The 20760-nt window shown below is 40.1% G+C and overlaps 2 protein-coding genes across 3 annotated transcripts; one reads left to right on the forward strand and one right to left on the reverse strand.

Annotated features, from left to right (window-relative positions):
* Window positions 1-1081: 1081 nt before the first annotated feature.
* LOC147904429 (pentatricopeptide repeat-containing protein At5g27110-like) lies at window positions 1082-4591 on the reverse strand. The gene has a single exon (XM_087386377.1). The coding sequence runs from the start codon at window positions 3948-3950 to the stop codon at window positions 1158-1160; it is 2793 nt and encodes a 930-aa protein (XP_087242503.1). The 5' UTR covers window positions 3951-4591; the 3' UTR covers window positions 1082-1157.
* An 11429-nt stretch (window positions 4592-16020) lies between these two features.
* On the forward strand, window positions 16021-19096 carry LOC147904430 (uncharacterized). Of its 2 annotated transcripts, none has more exons than XM_087386387.1 (5): window positions 16021-16245; window positions 16443-16487; window positions 16685-16823; window positions 16917-16945; window positions 18622-19096. In XM_087386387.1, exons 1-5 carry the CDS (start codon window positions 16153-16155, stop codon window positions 18859-18861), a joined length of 546 nt encoding a protein of 181 aa, XP_087242513.1. In that variant the 5' UTR covers window positions 16021-16152; the 3' UTR covers window positions 18862-19096. The 2 variants fall into 2 exon arrangements, with proteins under 2 accessions (XP_087242513.1, XP_087242509.1); XM_087386383.1 differs by having other exon boundaries at window positions 16024-16245; window positions 16443-16544.
* The last annotated feature ends 1664 nt before the right edge of the window (window positions 19097-20760 follow it).

The following is a 20760-nucleotide window of genomic DNA, read 5'->3' on the forward strand; positions in this document are numbered from 1 at the left end:
AATATTACTTCTACCCTAGTCCTACACCAGCTAGGACTAGCCTCAAGTCATGGGTGGTCTACCTTAGGCCCTATGGTCTAGCCCACCACTCTAGGAACCTATTAATTATCCTAGCCACTAAATCAACCAAGGGTGAACCCATGAACTAAATCGATAGTCTATTTATTACTCACTTTTCCAATGCTCTCCCTTAATGAAGAATGGATTTGGTTTGACACCATTATGTGAAAAACCTTTGCTTGCTTACATTGCAATAGGTTGGATTAGGACATCTACTACTTGAGCCTTTGTCAGACGGCAAAATTAAGTCATTTCATTGCTCATTCTACAAAATAATGTAGGGGGAAAATATTAGAATTTTGGATAGCATGATAAGAGAAACAAGAATTTAAGAAATTAGCTACTTTCCAATGGCATTCTTTAGGATTTCCGAGACATTAGCCTAAATTCAAAGCTGAAGCAATATCTAGAATTGGATTTTGGGCAAGGCATCTAGCCCAATCATATCAATATACCTTAATAGTTTTAGATGATGGCTTCTCATATATTCAATTCCACGAGTGAACATATATAATAAATCCCCTAGCTGCTTTCCAATGGCTTTCATTAGGACTTGACATATAACAAGATACTACATTCGTTGGTAAAGTTTTGTTCAAAGTAGTTGCCTGCATAAGATTTCATCAACTCTACGACTATCCTCATTTTGTGATATTTTTCCACCTGGATTCATTAGAGTATTTATTGGTTTACAATGCTTCATTCTAAATCTCTCAATGATTACCCTTTGCATATTAAGTTTGAGATCTAAACGCTTTGCCATTGCCTCTCTAGACCGAATGCCTCAAACAAAACAAGTTCAATAATATCAAAGCCTTGTTCAAGCTTTCTTTGACCCAATTAGTAATGTTTTGTTGTTTCAACAATATGTATATATCACCTATCATTATACTCTATGCAAAGATTATAACAGGCTAACTTCTGTTAAATCCTCTCTCTTAAGGTTGTTTACCTATCTTTGGATACAAAGAATGAGCATTGAGGTGTTTGCTTTAATCCATACAAAAGCCACCATCTGGGTTCTGACAGATATGACACAAGCCACCATCTGGGTTCTGACAGATATTACACAAGCCCTTTCTCCTTCATAAATGAGCTCAACATTTCTTACATTGCTGAAATGTCCTTGCTTTGAATGTTTGCCCCACAAATTCTTGTGCCGCCTTGTTTATATCTGCCAAAATAATTGTAGGTGTTTTCTTAATCTCACTTTTTCTCAGGTCCTCCATTCTAGTTGCATCATCCCACCGCCCAGCAGTTGCATGGATGTTTGCCATGAGCACATATGGAGCAGCACAGCCTGGATTGATCTGAGCAAGCTGCACAAAGCATCTGAGTCCTAGTTCGGCTTCCCCATAAGTTTTGCAAGCACTGAGCAAAGCTGTCCACATTCCTTCAGATACAGGCCACCACATAGTTTCAAGTAAATCCTCTGCCTCAAACAAATGTGCTGATCGTGCAAGCAGGTCAACTATGCAAGCATAGTGTTCTATTATCAATGCAATGCCAAATTTCTTTCTCATCACCTTGACATACTCCTGGCCTTTTAGTACTAGGTTGGCATGGCTGCAAGCAGTAAGCAAAGATATTAATGTTATAGCATCTGGCTTCACACCCTGTTCTTGCATATCCTCAAAACATTGCACAGACATGTCACCTTCATGGTTCATGCCATATCCCTGTAACATAGTGTTCCACGACTCCACCTTTCGAACTGGCAACCAGTAAAAGATTTCCTGTGCTTCTGAAATTGAGCCACAATTAGCATACATGTCCACCAAAGTACTGCCAAGAAAAGGATCTCTTTCAAATCCCTTTTGTGCAATCTCAGCATGTACTTCCCGACCCTTGCCTGCGGCTCCCATGCTGCTGCAAGCTTTCAGGGCACAAACAAATGTAACAGCATTAGGAGAGATGCCCTCCAGCTGCATGTGTTTGAAAGCATTCAGCACTTCCTGACTAAGTCCATGTTCAGCAAAACCGGTAATTAGTGCATTCCAAGACACAACATCTCGACCTGGCAGCTTGATAAAGACTTCCCTTGCCTCTAAAAGTGAGCCACATTTTGCATACATGTCAATCAGAGAGTTGCCAACAGAAAGTTCTCTTTCAAATCCCTTTTTTAAAACCTCGATGTGTACTTCTTGGCCCTTGCCTATGGCTCCTATGCTGCCACAAGCTTTCAAGATGCAAAGAAATGTGACAGCATCTGCAGACAAACCTTCCATTTCCATCTTTTCAATGCATTTCAGTGCTTCCTGACCAGGTCCATGTTCAGCATATCCTGCGACTAATGTGTTCCAAGAGATAATATCTTGAATTGGCAATTTGTCAAAAACCTCCCTTGCCTCTGACAGTGAGCCACATTTGGCATACATGTCAACCAACGTATTTCCGACAAAAAGATCACTTCCAAATCCCTTATGTGCAACTTCAGCATGTAATTCTCGGCCCTTGCCTATGGCTCCCATTGTGCCACAAGCTTTCAAAGCACAAACAAATGTGACAGCATCCGGAGGAACACCCACTAGTTGCATCTGGTCAAAACACTTCAGTGCTTCCTGACCAGATCCATGTTCAGCATATCCTGAGATGAGAGCGCTCCACGATACAACATCTTGCACTGGCAATATATTGAAAACTTCCTGTGCCTCTGAAAGTGAGCCACAACTGGCATACATGTCAATCAAAGCACTGCCGACAAAAGGGTTGCTTTCAAATCCCTGTCGTGTGATCGCAGCATGTATTTCTTGGCCCTTGCCTATAGCTTGCATGCTGCCACAAGCTTTCAGGACACAGACAAATGTGACAGCATTCGGAGAGCATCTCTCCCAATGCATCTGTTCGAAACATCTCACTGCTTCCTGCCCAGGCCCAAACTCAGCATACCCTGCAATCAGTGCAGTCCACACGACAACATCATGAACAAGCAGCTTATCAAAGACTTCCTGAGCCTCTGAAAGTGAGCCACATTTGGCATACATGTCAACCAAAGTGCTGCCAACAAAAAGACCTCTTTCAAATCCCTTTTGTGCAATGTCAGCATGTAATTCTCGGGCCTTGCTTATGGCTCCAATACTTCCACAGGCTTTCAAGGCACAAGCAAACGTGATAGCATCTGGAGAAACCCCCTCCAGATGCATCTGGTCAAACAAGTTAAGAGCATCCCGACCAGATCCATGCTCAGCATATCCTGCAATAAGTGCATTCCACGAAACAACATTTCGAATTGGAAGGCTATGAAAGACTTTCTGCGCCTCTAAAAGGGCACCACATTTGGCATACATGTCGATCAAAGTGCTGCTAACAAAAAGATCTCTTGCAAATCCCTTTTGTGCGATCTCAACGTGAATTTCTCGGCCTCTTTCCACTTCTTTCAGCCTAGTACAAGCTCTTAATAGGGTCATAAGCGTGTAGCTGCTAGGATGTACACCATCCCGTTGCATTTTCTGGTACAGTTTGAGGGCATGCCGCTCTTCACCACATTCGATATACCCTAGTATAAGAGAAGTCCATGAATGCTCATTCTGACGAGGCAACCTGTTGAAAACCTGCTGAGCCTCGGATACAACTCCACATTCCACAAACATTGGGACAATGTGGTTCCCAAGAGCTCTATGAACTTCTAGCCCACTATGGCAAATGTGCGCATGCACACGCTTGGCATGTGCTACTTCTCCTTCTTTCCTGCACTTTTGCAAGGTGCAGATAAAGGTCTCAATGGAAGGCACCTCAGCCATCCCGTCCAAAATACTGAGTGTCTCCTCCACGCTCAGCATCTCGCAACCAATGCACTCTGTTGGTTTGACCTGTAGTGTTTGCGAACGGTGGTGGTTGCTTCTTATGCCAAACAGATGTTCAGCCCCTGTTGATTCCCTGGCTTCCGCCATTTTGAGTATAGCAAAGCTTCAACCCAACCAAAATCATACAAGCCTCGATTCTTTAGTAATCTTATGCCTGAAATCTGAAGCCCTTGGGATTGTCGGCTGAAAGTGACCACCCTAACCGTACGAGGATCAGAAAAGCCGGATCCTGGAGGATATTGCTCCATTCGAAGCGCAAATATGCTGGTGCAAATGTGGATAAAGCGAGCTCCTGGGAGCTGCTCAGGCAGTGGAATGTACCTACTCCTGGTCCTGGTCCTGCGGTGCTCACATTTCGGTAAGGGGATGAGACTGAAGAGTTAGGATGTACCTCTGCCAAAGCTAAAGTCGATGTCGTTCTGGTGAACAACATGGCTGGCAACTTCAACGCAAAAAATGAAACAATACAGAAGAGGCTGACGGATTAAACAATGAACATCCAATCCAATAGAGAAGAGGCTGCCAGAGTGAACAGCACCTCGTCAAAAGTCCTGTGACACCCCCTCAGGTGTTGCTCCCTAGGTGCCCATCCCTCCTTGTCTTCAGCATCTAGGGTTGCATAGGTCTTCTTGTTATCGTACTCCTCCAAATGCATGTTACAAATGTCTAAAGCTTGGTCATTGTGCTCGAGACTCCCCTAGGGCCCCAAGGAAATCCAGCTCCTTCCTTCTCCTCCTCGTCCATTCCACTCTCTCTCTCTCTCAAAAACAAAGATCTCTCACATCTCATAGGTTTGGTGGAGAAATCGCCATTCCAAGTTACTAGAAAGTTGAGTTGGCCCACCTATGCTCCTAGGCCACTCCCCGTTGATGTGAATCCGAACATGGAGTGCCCAATAATGCTCACCAAGGTGCTAGAGGCACCAACCAATATAGGTTCATGGAGTAACCCAATCATAGGGAACCATTCTTGCGCAACTAAGAGCACATCCTTGGGAGAAAGAAATCGATTGGAAGGAGCCAATAGAAGCACTAGTCCAACTTATTTGGGACTTGAAAGGAAAATCTCCAATAGGCGAGATTCCCTGAGAATATCTAGAGTGCAACTATAGGAGGTGTTAAAGACCAGCAAAGGGAGGACCCACAAAACTTTTGACTGAGCAATACACATAGGGAGCCCTAACTCCAAGCCAAGCTAGCCCTAACTCTATACCAAGCAAACCAACCCTTGCATCAAGGTCACCACCAAGCATGCACCAGCACGACCAAGGGATGAAAGACACAAAGATGAAACCACAAAAGCATAGGAGATCTTTTGGGATCGCAAGATTGGCATAGCATTAAATTGTTGCTCTAATTAGCACCCTATTTCTAAATATTCTTAGCTAATGGGTTTGCAAAAATGGCAACACCAGGCGTAGACGTGATAGATACTCTAGCATAATCCTTGCCATCGATACACCGATAGTTGATGAGAATATCTAGAGTGCAACTATAGGAGGTGTTAAAGACCAGCAAAGGGAGGACCCACAAAACTTTTGACTGAGCAATACACATAGGGAGCCCTAACTCCAAGCCAAGCTAGCCCTAACTCTATACCAAGCAAACCAACCCTTGCATCAACGTCACCACCAAGCATGCACCAGCACGACCAAGGGATGAAAGACACAAAGATGAAACCACAAAAGCATAGGAGATCTTTTGGGATCGCAAGATTAGCATAGCATTAAATTGTTGCTCTAATTAGCACCCTATTTCTAAATATTCTTAGCTAATGGGTTTGCAAAAATGGCAACACCAGGCGTAGACGTGATAGATACTCTAGCATAATCCTTGCCATCGATACACCGATAGTTGATGAGGAGATGCCTATCATCACTATCAAAATCAAGAAAGAAAATATTCAGGGAGTTTGAGTTTATATCTATGATCACTTGGTGAATAACTCAAGCTAAAGAATCTAAGACCTTTGCCCCTTTGTGTTTGCATGCTAGACCAAAGAACCTATCTCCCTAGGGTATGTTGTGTGATGCAGTGGAGGTTTGTATTACAAGGGTAAGCTCAATTGTTGTTGCCTATCCCTTGTTATTGGGCTGACCTTGGTTAAAGGGCACTAAAGTCCTACAAGATTGGGACATAGAGATGATGACCATATGCACTAAGGATACTAAAATAAAAATCCCCACTAATCTCAAAAAGATCCCCAAAGAACAGAGTGCAAACCCTTGCTTTCATAAAGGGACAAGGCATCCTTCTGGAGGCATCTTCATCTTTATTGAGCTCACCTTCTACAGCTCCTTTCTCCTCTCCGATTTGCTTTTAAAATCTCATCATTATGTTCATTTTGGTCTTGGTGTGTTTTGAGCCTTCTCATTGAGTGTTCTTATTGTTTCCTGAGAATATGTTCTCTATGTTTCCTAATTTTCTAAGGTCCTAAGATATCAATTGTGGGTCCCATTGAGGAGAAAGCTAAAGCACCTTAACAGGGTTGTTTCATCTCTTGTTACCCATTGCCAAATCCTTGACACTGTTTGCAAGCATTAATGTGAACATGGAACATCTAGGGACTTCCAAAATGTAGAACTTGCATGTCTACAACACTACCTTGCAATAAAAAAGGCTTCAACCTTACACTAGAAATGCAACTCTACTACAAGCAATGATGCACTACAAGATCAACTCCTACAACAGAGACCCAATACAGTAGCACAAGCCATATGGCCATTATACATCGTCACTCAACACATTAGCAAGCCTATAGTGACACAAAGCTAATACACTCAACACACAAGAAGCAGGCATAGTAACAATCATGACTCTCTACATAGCAACACTATGAGCAAGCCAAACTACAACGCAAACACAAACAATTAGTATAGAGCAACATGACTTCAACATGCTAAACAATGATAAAAGTAATGCAAAAAGTGATACCACCAACTCAAGATAACAAATGAGCTATAGCAATGCGCAACTTGCCTACACAATTCAATCATTATAGCATTATTTGTAGCTAAACAGCAGAATAAAAGGTAATGTAAGTGCCCTTGACACTTAAAGTTTTGCATACAAAGAAACTAAATTGCCACATCAAAATGGCTCTGAAGAATCGCTATGAGAGCTTCTTTTCTTTAAACTTTTATACAACAACAACCCAATTCCTTCTCCGATCTCATTGCGTTCGCTTTCATAGCCTGTTTTCATTTCTGCATGTAAATGAGTTGTTGTTGCTTTCATATTCTTCTTCCTTCATTCTCCTCACATATAGAGACCTGTGCACAGAGGATAAGGTCCACGTGGCAAGTAGTACCATGTGGCAAATGGTAGCAAGCCACATTAACGTTATCCTCCATTTGGGTAAACTACAACATTAGCATAGGCCGCATCAATTTATGCAACACATGTGCCAGGTTTCATCTAGGTGCCGCATGAGTAGCATAGTCAAGCTAGCACCTTAGCATACCACATCATCAACCACATCACCTTGTCATATCAAAGGGTCCGATTAGCATCAATTATTTTTTCCCCCAAAGACCCCCTTGAAAAATGATAGCCTACGTGGGCTATCCACCATCCCAACCCTTGAGAAATGATAGCCTAAGATGGGCGACCTTGCCCTAAGTTTGACGGATAAACTTAGCCATAGCCTTATTTTAATGCATATAGATTTATTAAATGGTGAAATATATAACATATTCGTGTAAATTATGCTTTGCCATTCAATTTGATATATAAGATCAATCCATTTGAATTTGGCAATTAAAAGATACGAGCTGTCAAAGTTGGCTATTTTTTCGTGATCAATATAGATTTTTCCTCTTTTTTTGGATTGTCGTGGTCGCTCAATTTTTTGCACCAAACCAAGAGTGCCAAGTTTCTACAATTTGCACCAAAAAAACACATTATCATGCCATATCATCGTCCATATGTCACCTTCCATGTCATTATGGCCATGTCAATAGTAGATGATCATTTGCCTTGTCAATAGTGACAAGTAGCCACACATCATCATGCCATGTCATCAATGTCATAGCATCATGTCACTTCATCATGTGCTACTTACATAAGCACACTTTTGTATGTAGCATATGCACAAACATTGCCACATCACCATGCATGCCACACCATCAATTCAACCACTCCCTTTGATAAAATTTGCCAAATTTTCAAGTGACTATAACTTTAGGTCCACAAGGAGTTATGCATGCCACACCATCATTTTAGCCACTCCCTTTGAGAAAATTTGCCAAAATTTCAAATGGCTATAACTTTTGATCCATAAGGAATTCTACAATGATGTAAAAAGGAAAAATGCTTAGAAACTCATGCACTAGTCACTTTAGGTCCAAAAGGAGTTATGCATGCCACACCATCATTTTAGCCACTCCCTTTGAGAAAATTTGCCAAAATTTCAAATGGCTATAACTTTTGATCCATAAGGAATTCTACAATGTTGTAAAAAGGAAAAATGCTTAGAAACTCATGCACTATGTAGTGGTCACCTCATATCTAATTTTTGACATTTATATAGTTTGGAACCAGTAAGATTCATCATCAAGACCACCTCTTGATCCATTGTAGCCTCTTCAAACTAGCACATAAAATAAACAACGATGAAATCATTTGCTACATTTTACATATCAAACTATAGTCTATTTGTAGAAGTTGTAGAGTAGCACAGCCTTAGAAGAGATCCAACTCCACCAATCCTACCTGAACACCCAATTATTCAATACTGACATTAGTCCATTGGGATCTATCATCGATGTTCACATTCATACATCTACCATACCACCTTAGTACCTTGGCATTCATCACATTAGGGATACACTTGGTAGAGTGATATCACTTTTGGAATTAAGGAAATTGCACACATTTGCACACACATGTTGTGACCCTTGTAAAGTCACACCTCTTCCCATTGACACACACATGCCATCCTTGTAAAGGTCACATTCTTGACTCTTTTTAACATTGGTTCTTGTACACATATAGATTAGCCTTGCATAGCCTCTTGGATTCTTGACCATTGTTATCATCCTGTTATTATAAGCTTGATGATTGGAATCTTTGGCACACAATTGTTCCATCACGATGTGGTTCATATATTTCTTGAGTCAAATAGGTTGGCTTATGCTTTACAAAATAGTTTGTTTTGAGAGGAAGTAGTATAGTTTGAGTAGGTTGAGCATAAACCCCACAGTCATAGCTCATTGTGTTCTCAAGGTAAACACTCTCAATGGCGCATGGTTAAGCCTCTAGCATTGAGCACTAGATAGTCTCCAACATGGACCTATTCACATCATAGCAATGATATTGTAGTCATGACTTTGGATGAGATCTGTGAGTGAAAAGAGAGCCTACTTTGACCTTTGTTGCCAGACGTTATGTATCGGGTAAAGATTCCAATTCAGCCTCATAGGTCTTGAGAGAATGGACATAGATATATCACATACTTGCATGGATCAACCTCGATGTTTTGATCATTCACATTTGCAAGTAAGCCCTTAAATGAGGCTTTTTTGTCTACATTAGCATAGTTTGACTTGAGTGTCATACAATCATGACATTCATGCATGGATCTGTCTCCAATTATTAGCACATCGAATGATGCTGAATATGCAGTAGGAGTTTAACAGTGACCCTGCAAATTTATAAGAGAACCGAATAAGTTTGTGGTGTTTGATGTACACACCTTGTATCTTGCACCCTCCACCGCTTTACCAAAGTACTCCATCAGCTACATGCACCTGTGCTTGTGCTTGTACCCAAGAGGTGTGCACTATTTTGTGGCCAATCTAGTTGGCAGTTAATAAGGAAGCTCAAATGGCCATGGAGTTGGGGCATTGTATCTAAAATCCCACATACGCATGGTCAATTTGAGTGCATGTTAGTCTAGATTGTGAGGTCTCTCAACAATTTGGTTAGTACGTAACAATGAGTTAGGTGCAATGAGTTAGTTGTTCGTTAAGTCAATTATTTGGATGGGTTAGCTTATTGTAGGTAGCTATACCTATGGGTAGTTGATGGGTTAATAGTGATTCAAGTAAGGTCAGAAGATGCCATGTCAATATGCCATCTCGCATTTGGCTAAATTCAATTTTAAAAAAAAGCTTCAACTTATCATAACTTCCCATGAATTTGTTAGATTGCAACACAATAAAATGGCAATTAGTTTTTATGACAATAGAATGGAAAATTGCTCTAGTTTTTATGGTCTCCAATGTTGTGATGAGATTGATTTCATAAAAGAATGGTTTATCTAGGTTGATGTAGTGAAAAATTAAACTATTCCAACATATTTGATACTAAGGAAAAACATTCAATGAATTTTATGAGTTTGCTAAATTAAAAGTGTCGTGAGAATATTCATTTATTCATGATCCATCCAAATGTGTCATTAGCTTTGCCAAAGAATCTTGGACAAGATACCATTTATCGATATCACTCTGCTTCTCAATGGGCTCATGGATAGTATTTGTCCTACTTCATCTCTCCAATTCTTTTGGATCCACAGTATGAAGCTCATTGATCTTAACATCACTCACCACCCCATTCAGTAAACTAAAATTACATCTAGTATTTTACTTTTCTTCTGCCCAAGGTTTCTCCACCCCATTTAGTAAAGCAAAATTGCATCTAGAATTCTCCTTTTCTCATGCTGACGGTTTCTCTATTATCTTTTACCCTGGTTTTTGTTTGTTGAAGTGTTTGGCATATTAATCATCCTTAAATGAACCCAATACTATGACCATCAATGGTCCTTATATTAATATGTTTAAATCTTCTAATCAATATTATGCTTAAAGTTCTTGGCATATTAATCATCCTTAAATGAACCCAATACTATGACCATCAATGGTCCTTGTATTAATATGTTTAAATCTTCTAATCAATATTGCTCGAGTTGCCTTAATACAAACTGTGCCATTTGCAATGTATTTTCAATTATTTAAGGAAAGTCTTGGCACAAATGCATGTGTCTAGGATTAGATCATTCAAATACGGGTTTAGAGAATGGTGATCCCTTAATCTTGAGATGTTACAACTATACACAAAATAGACTATGAATTCAAGCCCAAGACCAAAAATAATAGATAAGGTTGTTCCAGGTCCAAGTGACCATAGGCCAAAGTGGGTTCTTATAAACCTTAAACTCAAAATCTAGCTAAAAAACTTGGGACAAATGATTAAGATTCTTGACACTATATAAGATAGTAGTGTGAAATTGAGGTAACTTTAGATTACAATCACGAACTAATGTATTCAGACTCCATCGTTGTTGAAATTGAGATAACTTCAGACTACAATAAGGAACCAATGATTAAGATTCTTGACACCAAGATAGTAGTGTGAAATTGAGATAACTTTAGACTACAATTAGGAACCAATGTATCTAGACCCCATTGTTGGGATGGGTGACTGAGCATGGTTGAAATCGAGTAGCATAAGGTCAAAATTGAATAGCATATAGTCAAATTGCCAAACTGAGTAGCATACCATCAAATTGTCAATCCCAAGCGATAAAAGGTCAAGATTGAACAACATATGGTCATCATTTAGCAGCATAAGATTGGAATCTAGTAACACATGGCGAGTGTCCTCAAAACTCATGGTAGACTCTTGATTGGATAATTTGAATTTGGTCAGGATTATGGGCATCCAATACTCGAGTCGTCCCTTACAATGGCATATGGATCTATAAATTAGCAATTGAACAAGCAGGCAGTCAGTACCCATGTTGATTCTCATGTTAGTATGAGGGCCTTTCTTAGCTATTACGAGCACATGGTCAAAATTGAGTAGTACATGGTTAGCTACTTGCGGGACAAGCATGGATAGAATTAAGCCACAATAGGTCAAAAGTGAGTAGTATATGGTTAGGACTAAGCAGCGTAAGGTTAGAGCTGAGCATCTTAATGTCAAAACCAAGAACTCATAGTTAGAACTCAGCAACATAGGGCCAAAATCTAGCAAGATAGGATGAGTGTCCTTGAACTCAAGCCAAACTCTTGGTTAGAGACTTTGAAGTTTGGAGTGTTTTAGAATCTCGGCATTTATTAATCAAGTTGACTCATACGCGAGTGTGAGGGTCTACTCGGTTGTTTCCAGGAGCCACTGCGAAGCACACAATTGGTGCTAGGATCAACATGTAGTTAGCATTGAGCATCTCATGGTTAAGGTTGAGCAAAACATGGCCAACCACGTAGAACATGCAAGTATGCTAGGTCTGCTCGATCACAAATTATCCCGAGGTATTGAAAGTTTTTACAATATCTTAAAACCCCATAATACAAATTCAAGGTCATTAATAAACTAGTTCATTTCAATGTTAAGTCAAAACTCAGCATAAACCGAAATGGAATTGGGTCAGTGCACATGTGTACCATTCGATGAATACCAATACACCTAGCAAGGCATAAAACTGAAACATAAGAATTCGGGAAAAATCAAAATCTTGCACAAATTAAGTTTGTACGTGTATGTGTATGTGTGTTTGTGGTCCTTCCTGTCATCAAAAAGTTGCAAATAGGACACCTTCATTACATAGTAAAGGAGGGCAATAGTCTCTTCTATTACCATAGGATGGGATCTACTGCCCACCATAACATAAAGTAGTGTAGTTATCACTAAGAAGAGTCCTTACCAAGCCATAGTCATGTTCTAGAGACATCAACCCTCCCTCCTGGGAATCTTTTTTACCAATTGTATCCCCCTTTTTTAAAGTTGCTCAAGAGTAGGGTTATCTCATGAATGTATCAAATGTTCTACTGGTATACATATATTTTAGGTATTATCTATGACAAAATGACCTTCATTTTGCAAATGATCTAGGCCTATTAGAGTTTGCAAAAATAGATTGGCATGCTTATAATCTAGTGTACTAATCGTATCAAAATTTCTAATGGTGAGGAAACCATTAGTCGAGTTTGTAACTATAATCATCATATTCAGAAAGGTAGCTTTGGTACCCACAGTGATCCCATCCATTAGCTTGAACAAGTTCAAATTTGTGATTTTATTTCCAAAGATGGAGGCATATATCCATTGGGTGTCTTCCCTATCATAAGGAAAAGCATCCAAAACATTGATCACACATATTTCATTCATGTACCTAAATGATGATTTAAATCTTTCTAGTGCTTGTAGATCTTGCTTACTCATTAGTTTTTAGATGAGCTGAAACTCAATCTAGAAGAAATAAATGTTCCACCAAATTGGCGAATACATCAGCCCCATGGGTATACTTGCCACTTTTTTGAAAGTTCAATGTCAGGTTCCCCGATTGTAGATGCATATTTTTCAACAACCGATTATTAGTATAGATTAGTAGATTTGCATCAAAATAAATATTGCCTCTTGGTCTAGATTTTCTCTATATAGGTTTCCAAGAATTTGTAATGACAATATATCCTTTTTGCGTATTCTGGAAAGTGGATGGTATGACCTTATGCAAGGTCCACTCAGCATCCAAGGGGAAGTTCTAGTAGTATTTCCCAATATCCACAATAAAGATAGATGGATCCTTGGTGCATTGAGGTCAATGCCATAAATTGAATTCATCGTCCAAAGTGGATCTGTGTCAATCTCATAGTCCTTGACAATTGTCCTACTTAATGAATTCAACGCCTCTCTCAATGAAACCTGGCAAATGTTCAATGCTAGAGTAGTCATCCTTATAACCTCTAAGTAAATAAATGAGCGTGCATTAGTGATCCACTTGTGGTTTTGAATGTGGGCATTAGATAAGCATCAAGTACTCAAAAATCTTTTCCATAAGATCAAATTCATCATTTCTATGTTCAACCTACTCATCATCTCTTGCCCTTGGATCAAGATGAAATTTGGGCTTTGGAGCCTAATTTTTGCTCGTCTAGAAATCATCTTTCCACATAGAAATCCCGGGGGATTCACAAGAGGAAACTTATGATATCACGTGAGTGTACAATAGGGGGGTTTTTTTCAATGAGGCATAAGCTTATACATTAGGGGTGGGGGGCCTTTTATTTTTTCCCAATATTGAATTTAAGTTAGGGGGGCCATGCCGTATTTAAGAGGGGGGGACATACTATAGGCTACCTTGGATAACTAGTCCAAACAAGTTTGGTTTTGTGTATGGTTTTAAATAGTCATAGGGAAAGTAATCTAAATTTTCTTATTGTGTGATCTAAATGCTTGAGAAAGAATGTAGATTTAAGGAAAGGGGGGACATAATAGAATTTTGGTGGTATCTTATAAGCTTAAATAGGGGTGTTTTATCATCCTACATGGATCTTAAATAGGGGGTTTTCTTGAAGTTCATGCACGCAGGTGACGTCCCCCTTTCATGAAGAGTGAATCCCCCGGGATAGAAATGCAGAATCATGGTTGATTTATCTATAGAAATAATAAAGGATGCTTCCAACAAAATACCGGTTCTCTCCTAGTTTCTTCATTATTCAAATTAATCAACTCGCCATCTTCAATTGGACCTTCCTTCTAAATAGTCTCTTTTTAGAAAAACCTGGTATAATCTCAAACTAGAGTCTCAAGGCACTCTCTTCTTTGCTTATTAATTGCAATGCTATCAACAATTTCACCCGCAATTGAATGATGGACTTAAGAGTCTCAATGAAGATATTATTTATACAAGAGATATGGGTCAAACTCTTTTCTAACAAAACCTTTAGGTTATTCTCCTAAACAACACTTAACACTCATCGTGGCTACATGTTATAGGTTGCGATATAAGAAAGGTTCAAACTTATTATTAGTATGTTAATGGCAAACTATATCTTCATTTTAACAAATGTTTTTAACTAGCAAGTATTGATAGTTGGCATGTTATTGGAGAAAGCTAATGTCATTTCTTGGTGGGTGAGTCCTATGGATAATTGGATTGCCGAGCATGGGATTATTGAGGAAGCACAAAATTGTTTAAGGAGCAGAATTGAAGTTGCATAGAGTTTGGCATTAGCAAGGAGAGTGTATTTCATGATCAATACATGGTTGCTTGGAAATTGGATATGCTCACATTTCATTTTGTTAGTGCACACACGTATATGTGATATTGTTAGTACACAAGTATAGGTGAATGGATCCCAAAGAGCCATAACTATCATGGAAGCATGGTTTAGGTGATACTATGTTAGGTGCTGCTATGTTAAAATGTCTAGCAAGTACATGCCCACAAAAGCCATAAGACAGACACAACACAGTAAAAAACATAAAACTTGACCCACCTACGAATTTAGGGACACCAAATCACACACACAAACAAGAAGACTAGAATCCCATGCACTAAAAGCACCCAAGACAACTAAAACACATATCAAGCATCACAAACAAGCCAAACACTCAACACACAAAGGTCAAGCCATGTAGTGCACATATGATAATCAACAAAGAAAATAAAAACCACACATGTCACAATCACACAAAGCTTAGAATACACAAGAAGGTACACACCAGGCCACGCCAAGAAACAAAAAAAAAGAGGAGGCTAGATGGATCTCTTTCATCAAGAAAATAATGTGCATTTGATAAGTATTCGATGAGAGATCGATTGTCTCTCCTATCATCATTCTCAAAGCCATTAGAGATCACTTTAATGTGGAAGGTATAGGGTACTCGTTTAAAGATAAATCAACCCTTTGATAGAATTTACAATGGTTGTTTCAAACTTGGCAAATAAGCTAGTGCTAGACGATGACAACATCCGTATGCATGCAATGCAAGCACTAGCCTCTTGAAGATCTAAGTAGGTAATGGTAATATTAGGGGCAAACTTGTTATCATGGTTATCCTCTCTCATGATTTATTGGCCCTCCCCCTTCCCTCCCCTTGTCCCGCTGGTCCTAAAGGCTCTTGGTAGAACTTCTATGGAAGTGTTGAAGGTTGGTGCAAGGTATTTGACAATTCCTCTAGACTGTAAGGTGCGGTTCTAATGCACTCAAGAGTTCCAGAATGCACCGGCTTAAACCGGCTTGGCCTGTCTTCAATTGAGATGGGAGAGGCGTAGAGCACGTCTCTAAGACCCTCTGACAGCACGACATCCTAGTCGATGAGTGGAATGCAGGACCGAAATCCTCAAAATGTGTAAAGCTGGGCTAGCAGTCCAATGCTAGAGGTTGCTACTACTGATGCAGTGCAATGTGAATGCCGCTGAGAGCGGGAGGCGCTCTTAATACCTTACCATGTGAACTAAGGGTAGGTATGAACGATGGTTAAGTAAAGGTGGCTTAGTTTCCTTTTCCTCTAATATATAATCCCCATCTCTACCCTGCATTTCTGCTCTGCGGATTTCCAACATGGGGAAGAACCAGGCTTACAAGGCTATACAGCGATCGAAGATGGCCTCCCCTTCCGCCACCGGTGGCGTTGAAGATGCTGAAGATGGAATGGTGTGTCCCCTTCCATATCTCCCTGTTGTTTTTGTTTAGATTGCTTATCGATTTGATTAGGTCTTTTGCATGCTTCTCCTTTGGATACTTGCGCTGTTCTCAATTTATTCCTTTGCTTCAGAAATTGCGCGATTATCTTCAGCATTACAGCCAATTTTGTGAAAGAATATGAACAGCTACTAACAAGCCTGCCACAGACGGATGGATCATTTCATTCACCAGAGTGGCATGCTGCCCGCTTGGCAAGCCTTCAGACTTCCCACACTATCACTTGGGAGGAGTACAAGAAAAGACAAAAGGTATCCATTTTTATTGTCTTAGTGAATTGGGGATAAAGAGCACAATTAGTAGTCTGGTGCCTAATGGGTCTGTGTTATCAACATGGGATGTGTGGTCGCTAGTTTAGCTGGTGAAATTCTGGTGCAAAACATGGATGTAGGAGGAAGCTAGGAGGAAGGAGGAGCAAGAGGACAATGAAGTTCGGCTGATGAGGGAATATCGAGCTCAGCTTGACGCAGAACGGGCACACAAGCTTTCGCGTGGTGTTAATCATGCTGGCAAGCGGGCAGCCTCTGAAGGTTGTAACTAGTAGTAGTAAACATTTTAAGCAAGGCTGATTGAAGGGCTCTTATTGTTCATTTTCGCCTCTCACATGGACGCGTGTTTTGCAGGGAGGAAGGAGAAAGACAAGAAAAGGAAGGTAAATTACTTCATTGAGCTCATGGGCACAAGTTCGAGCTTGTATCCTCTTTCAAAATCATTAAACAATATATTGTGTGTTGTTAGTCCTGAAAGCCATGCCAAAATCAAAGCTCACGGTTAGCAAGTGGTTCTTCACTGGTATTGGCGTTGCCAGGCGTAGATATAAGTATGCTATGTATATTACCCTCTTAAGGGGGTAGCTGGTGGCTTTTCACCACCTGCAGGAGCCTTTGGACTGCTCCTTGCTGTGTGGCTCCAGCAAGCGAACCTGCTCCTCTGGCCCTTGTGTTTCTTCGTTCAGAAAGAAATGTAAAGCCCTTCTTGAGCCACTCAGGCTTGATACCTCTGCTTTAGTGCCATAAAATGATGAGATTTAAGAAGAATAAAAGCGCAGAAGCAAGTGGAGGGTTTGCATTGTAGGAGGGGACTTACTCCTTGGCATGTCTGATATTGAGAAGCTGGCTTTTGAATCATTGGCTAAGTCTTGGAGCGATCTTTGTTTAGCTCACTGACTGAACAACACAAGCATATCTCTTTTTAGCACATCTAATTCAAGTTTTTCTGCTGTTTTTCTCAAGTTTCTGTTGTGTAAGGATTTACAACTGAAAAAATAATTCAGGTGCTCGAAGCTTGTCTCCGTCCCTCAGCATGGTTTGTTGCCTAGGCAAAGCAGCTAACAGTTAGTCATGACCTGCAATGCTCAAACTAACGGCAACTTGACACCCCATTATGCTGCCTGTTTGCCAAAGCTGCTTTCTTAAGTACTGACACTAAATGTAATTGCTAAACATGTCTCTCAACTTGTATAATCATAGCTTTTTCTAAGGGAATGTAGTGGCGTCATTTTCCTTGTGCGCCTTTTGGGAATATTGTCAGAGTCCTATTGAGCATGGCAGAACATCCCCTGCGGTATTTGATAAGTACGTTGCAAATCATCATTATCCATGGGCCATATTATATTTTCTGTTTGAATTTGAACATTCTAGTGCTGCAGGTTTGAAGATTTGCTACACAGCTTAAATGCAGCGGATAGTATGTACATATCTTACACACATCTAGTTTTTATTTTGTGTCAAGTTACAAGCATAATGAGGGGAGGCTTTGTACACCAAAATACTAAGTCACTTAATTGCATGGCATGCTGATTTGGGATTTTTATGTTCTTCCATCTCTATATCTTCTGTTTTCTAGGGTTGCCATTTGCTTATATCCTTATGACAATGAATAGTTGCCGATTTTGGACCTCCGGGTTCTCAGCACTTGATTGCTGACCTTGTGACAATATACGGTCACCGATTTTGGCCTCCAGATTCTATGCAAAATTTTGCACTTGATTGCTGACGATATATATATGTACGTATGTATGTGTGTGTGGTATGTATTTATGTATGCTTTGTTTCAGTGCTCAAAACACCTCATTCAGTCTCCCTATAAGTGATATAGCTATAATGTTTTGTTTCAATGCTCAAACATCTCATTCAGTCTTCCTATAAGTGATATAGCTATAAAGAACAATAGAATAATGAACAGCAAGAGGAACAGTGTCTTCTTTTGTTGTGTGCACATGACTAAAGTATAAGTGGAATAAAAAAGAGAAACATGCTTAGAGAGAAGAGGATGCACACTTGAAATCCAACTCATCGGATCTTTGGCTCCAATGTTTGTGGGTTGCAGAATTCAGAAACGAAGCGCAAGTACAGCAGCGAATGCCAGTCTGACTCAGAAGTGTCCAATGAGAAAGACAAAAAGGGATTGCTAAGAAAAGACAGGCAGAGCTCCAAGGGAGACAAAAAAGGGAGAAAGCATAAAAATCGCAGGAAGTTGTCTCAATCCGGTGCTAATGCAGCCTCCTGTGCTGACAAGGAACATGGGCCTGTACCTCTATCTTTTTATTTTGATACTTGTAAATCATAAGTTCACTACTTAAACACAAGATTGTTTTGACAGATGGTTGGTTTATTGGATGGCCAAGTGGATGCCCCTGTTAGGGAACATACTATGGGATACACATGTTTTTACTGATTGATTCCAATTTTCACAGAAAATTGGACTGTATGTGTCCTGACACTAGTCATTTGGAGCAGTGTTTCTGACTCATTCAGATTGCATGTTCCAACTTTTGTATATTTGATGGCGTTTTTCATTTTAATATTATCTGAAAATCTGCCTTGCTTCTTTAAGAAATAAAAAGCCTAAATCAATTTTTTGCATCTGCTAACGATGCACCATACACGAGGCTATTTACCATACGATTGCAGTTGTTTGTCGTTATTCCGTTGCTTGTCATGTAATTCTGGTGGCAGGGGGCTGCTTGTCCTGTAATCTGGTGGCAGAGAGAGAGAGAGAGAGAGAGAGAGAGAGAGGGAGAGATTTATTGCTGTTATTGGGAAGATTTTGTTTCTTGATTTGCTTGTTTATTTTTGCTTAGTCACCTTCTTCCTTTCTTGTTTTCTTTCTCTCTTGTTTATTGGACATATTTTAGTAAGTAGTGGGTTTGCCCAAGAGACTCTGCGGTCCTTTAGAAACCCAGTATAGCTGCTTATGCTTGGGCACTGATGACGACATAAGTGTTGCTTTGCTTGCTAAGTATGTCTTCCTTTTTTTTTTCAAAAAAGTTGTTGCTACCTCTTTTTCTTCTCTTTCGTTTTCTCTTTTATTTTCTGTGTAGATTTTTTGGTGGCAGGGGGCTGCTTGTAATGTGGTAACAGGCATCAATCTCCCAGAAAAGAGGCAGTGACTTGTCAGAAAAGAAGCAGGGACTTCTTTTCAGAGAACCCATTCACTGCTCGGGATCTTTGTTTGTTGAATCAAATTCTTAAGAATACTCGTGATTTGTCTTATACGAGTCACATATCGGCACTAGACTAATGGGTCAACAATCCAGGTCGGAGTAGGGAGAATGGTTCAGGATCATAGTGACTTAGTCTCAGGGCAGATATCTGCGTCCGGTCGAGACAGCCATCCACAAAAGCAATCCGGACCTGGGTCAATGCCGCTGTTTCTGATTTATAGGTGTTGTACATCATTTATTGATTTGACTTGATATAAACCCTCATTTTTCCCCTCTCAAAAAAAAAAGTGAAAAATATGCACCCAACTTTTTTAAAAAAGAGCTTTTCTGGCAAGGTTACCGCCAAAAATTGCACTGCAGTGTGATTTTCTGGGAAGAGGTATATGAAAAAGAGTATGAACTCACATAATATCTCTGCGTCAAGGTACATGAAGAATCACCAAACTTTCAACACGTTTTCAAAGGGGGTTCTTGAAGAGAAAAACTGGCTGTCAAATGGGTACACACTACTTGCATCTATCAGTACAAATCTCCAGAAGAGCAAAGTTCACCCTAAAACTCATGAACACAATACAATCTTGCGCTTTTCAATCTTTGAAATAATCTTACAGGCACGGTGGCAGTCATTACACATCCGGAGATTCTTTGTAACTCGAATGGTTGTCCCTTTTGGAGTACAAAGAAGCCCAAACGATATGGCCAGTTTTTCAGAGTGTCAACTTCCTTATCCTTGTCAGACACTGGCTGCAGCACCAACCCCAACTGTGGTACAAATCCTTCTTCCTTCATCAGCGTCACCGATCTCTCCAAATTAGCATATATATTCTCAGTTTCAGAATGAACTCATGCATGCTGTTGTTGGCCTCAATCCAGGCTGTCCCGGGCTTCTGCCATGCACTCAAACATTGTATCAGCTCCTGTATTTGATATACATTATCCCACAAGTCAGCATCTGCATAGAAGTTAGACACGAGAACACGCCCAGCAGGACTATCGGGATCCAACTTCACAACTTGATCTAA

Source organism: Dipteris shenzhenensis, chromosome 2, assembly GCF_047967505.1.
Source record: "Dipteris shenzhenensis isolate YYH24624 ecotype China chromosome 2, Dip_SZ_1.0, whole genome shotgun sequence".
In the NCBI taxonomy this organism is placed as follows: Eukaryota; Viridiplantae; Streptophyta; class Polypodiopsida; order Gleicheniales; family Dipteridaceae; genus Dipteris; species Dipteris shenzhenensis.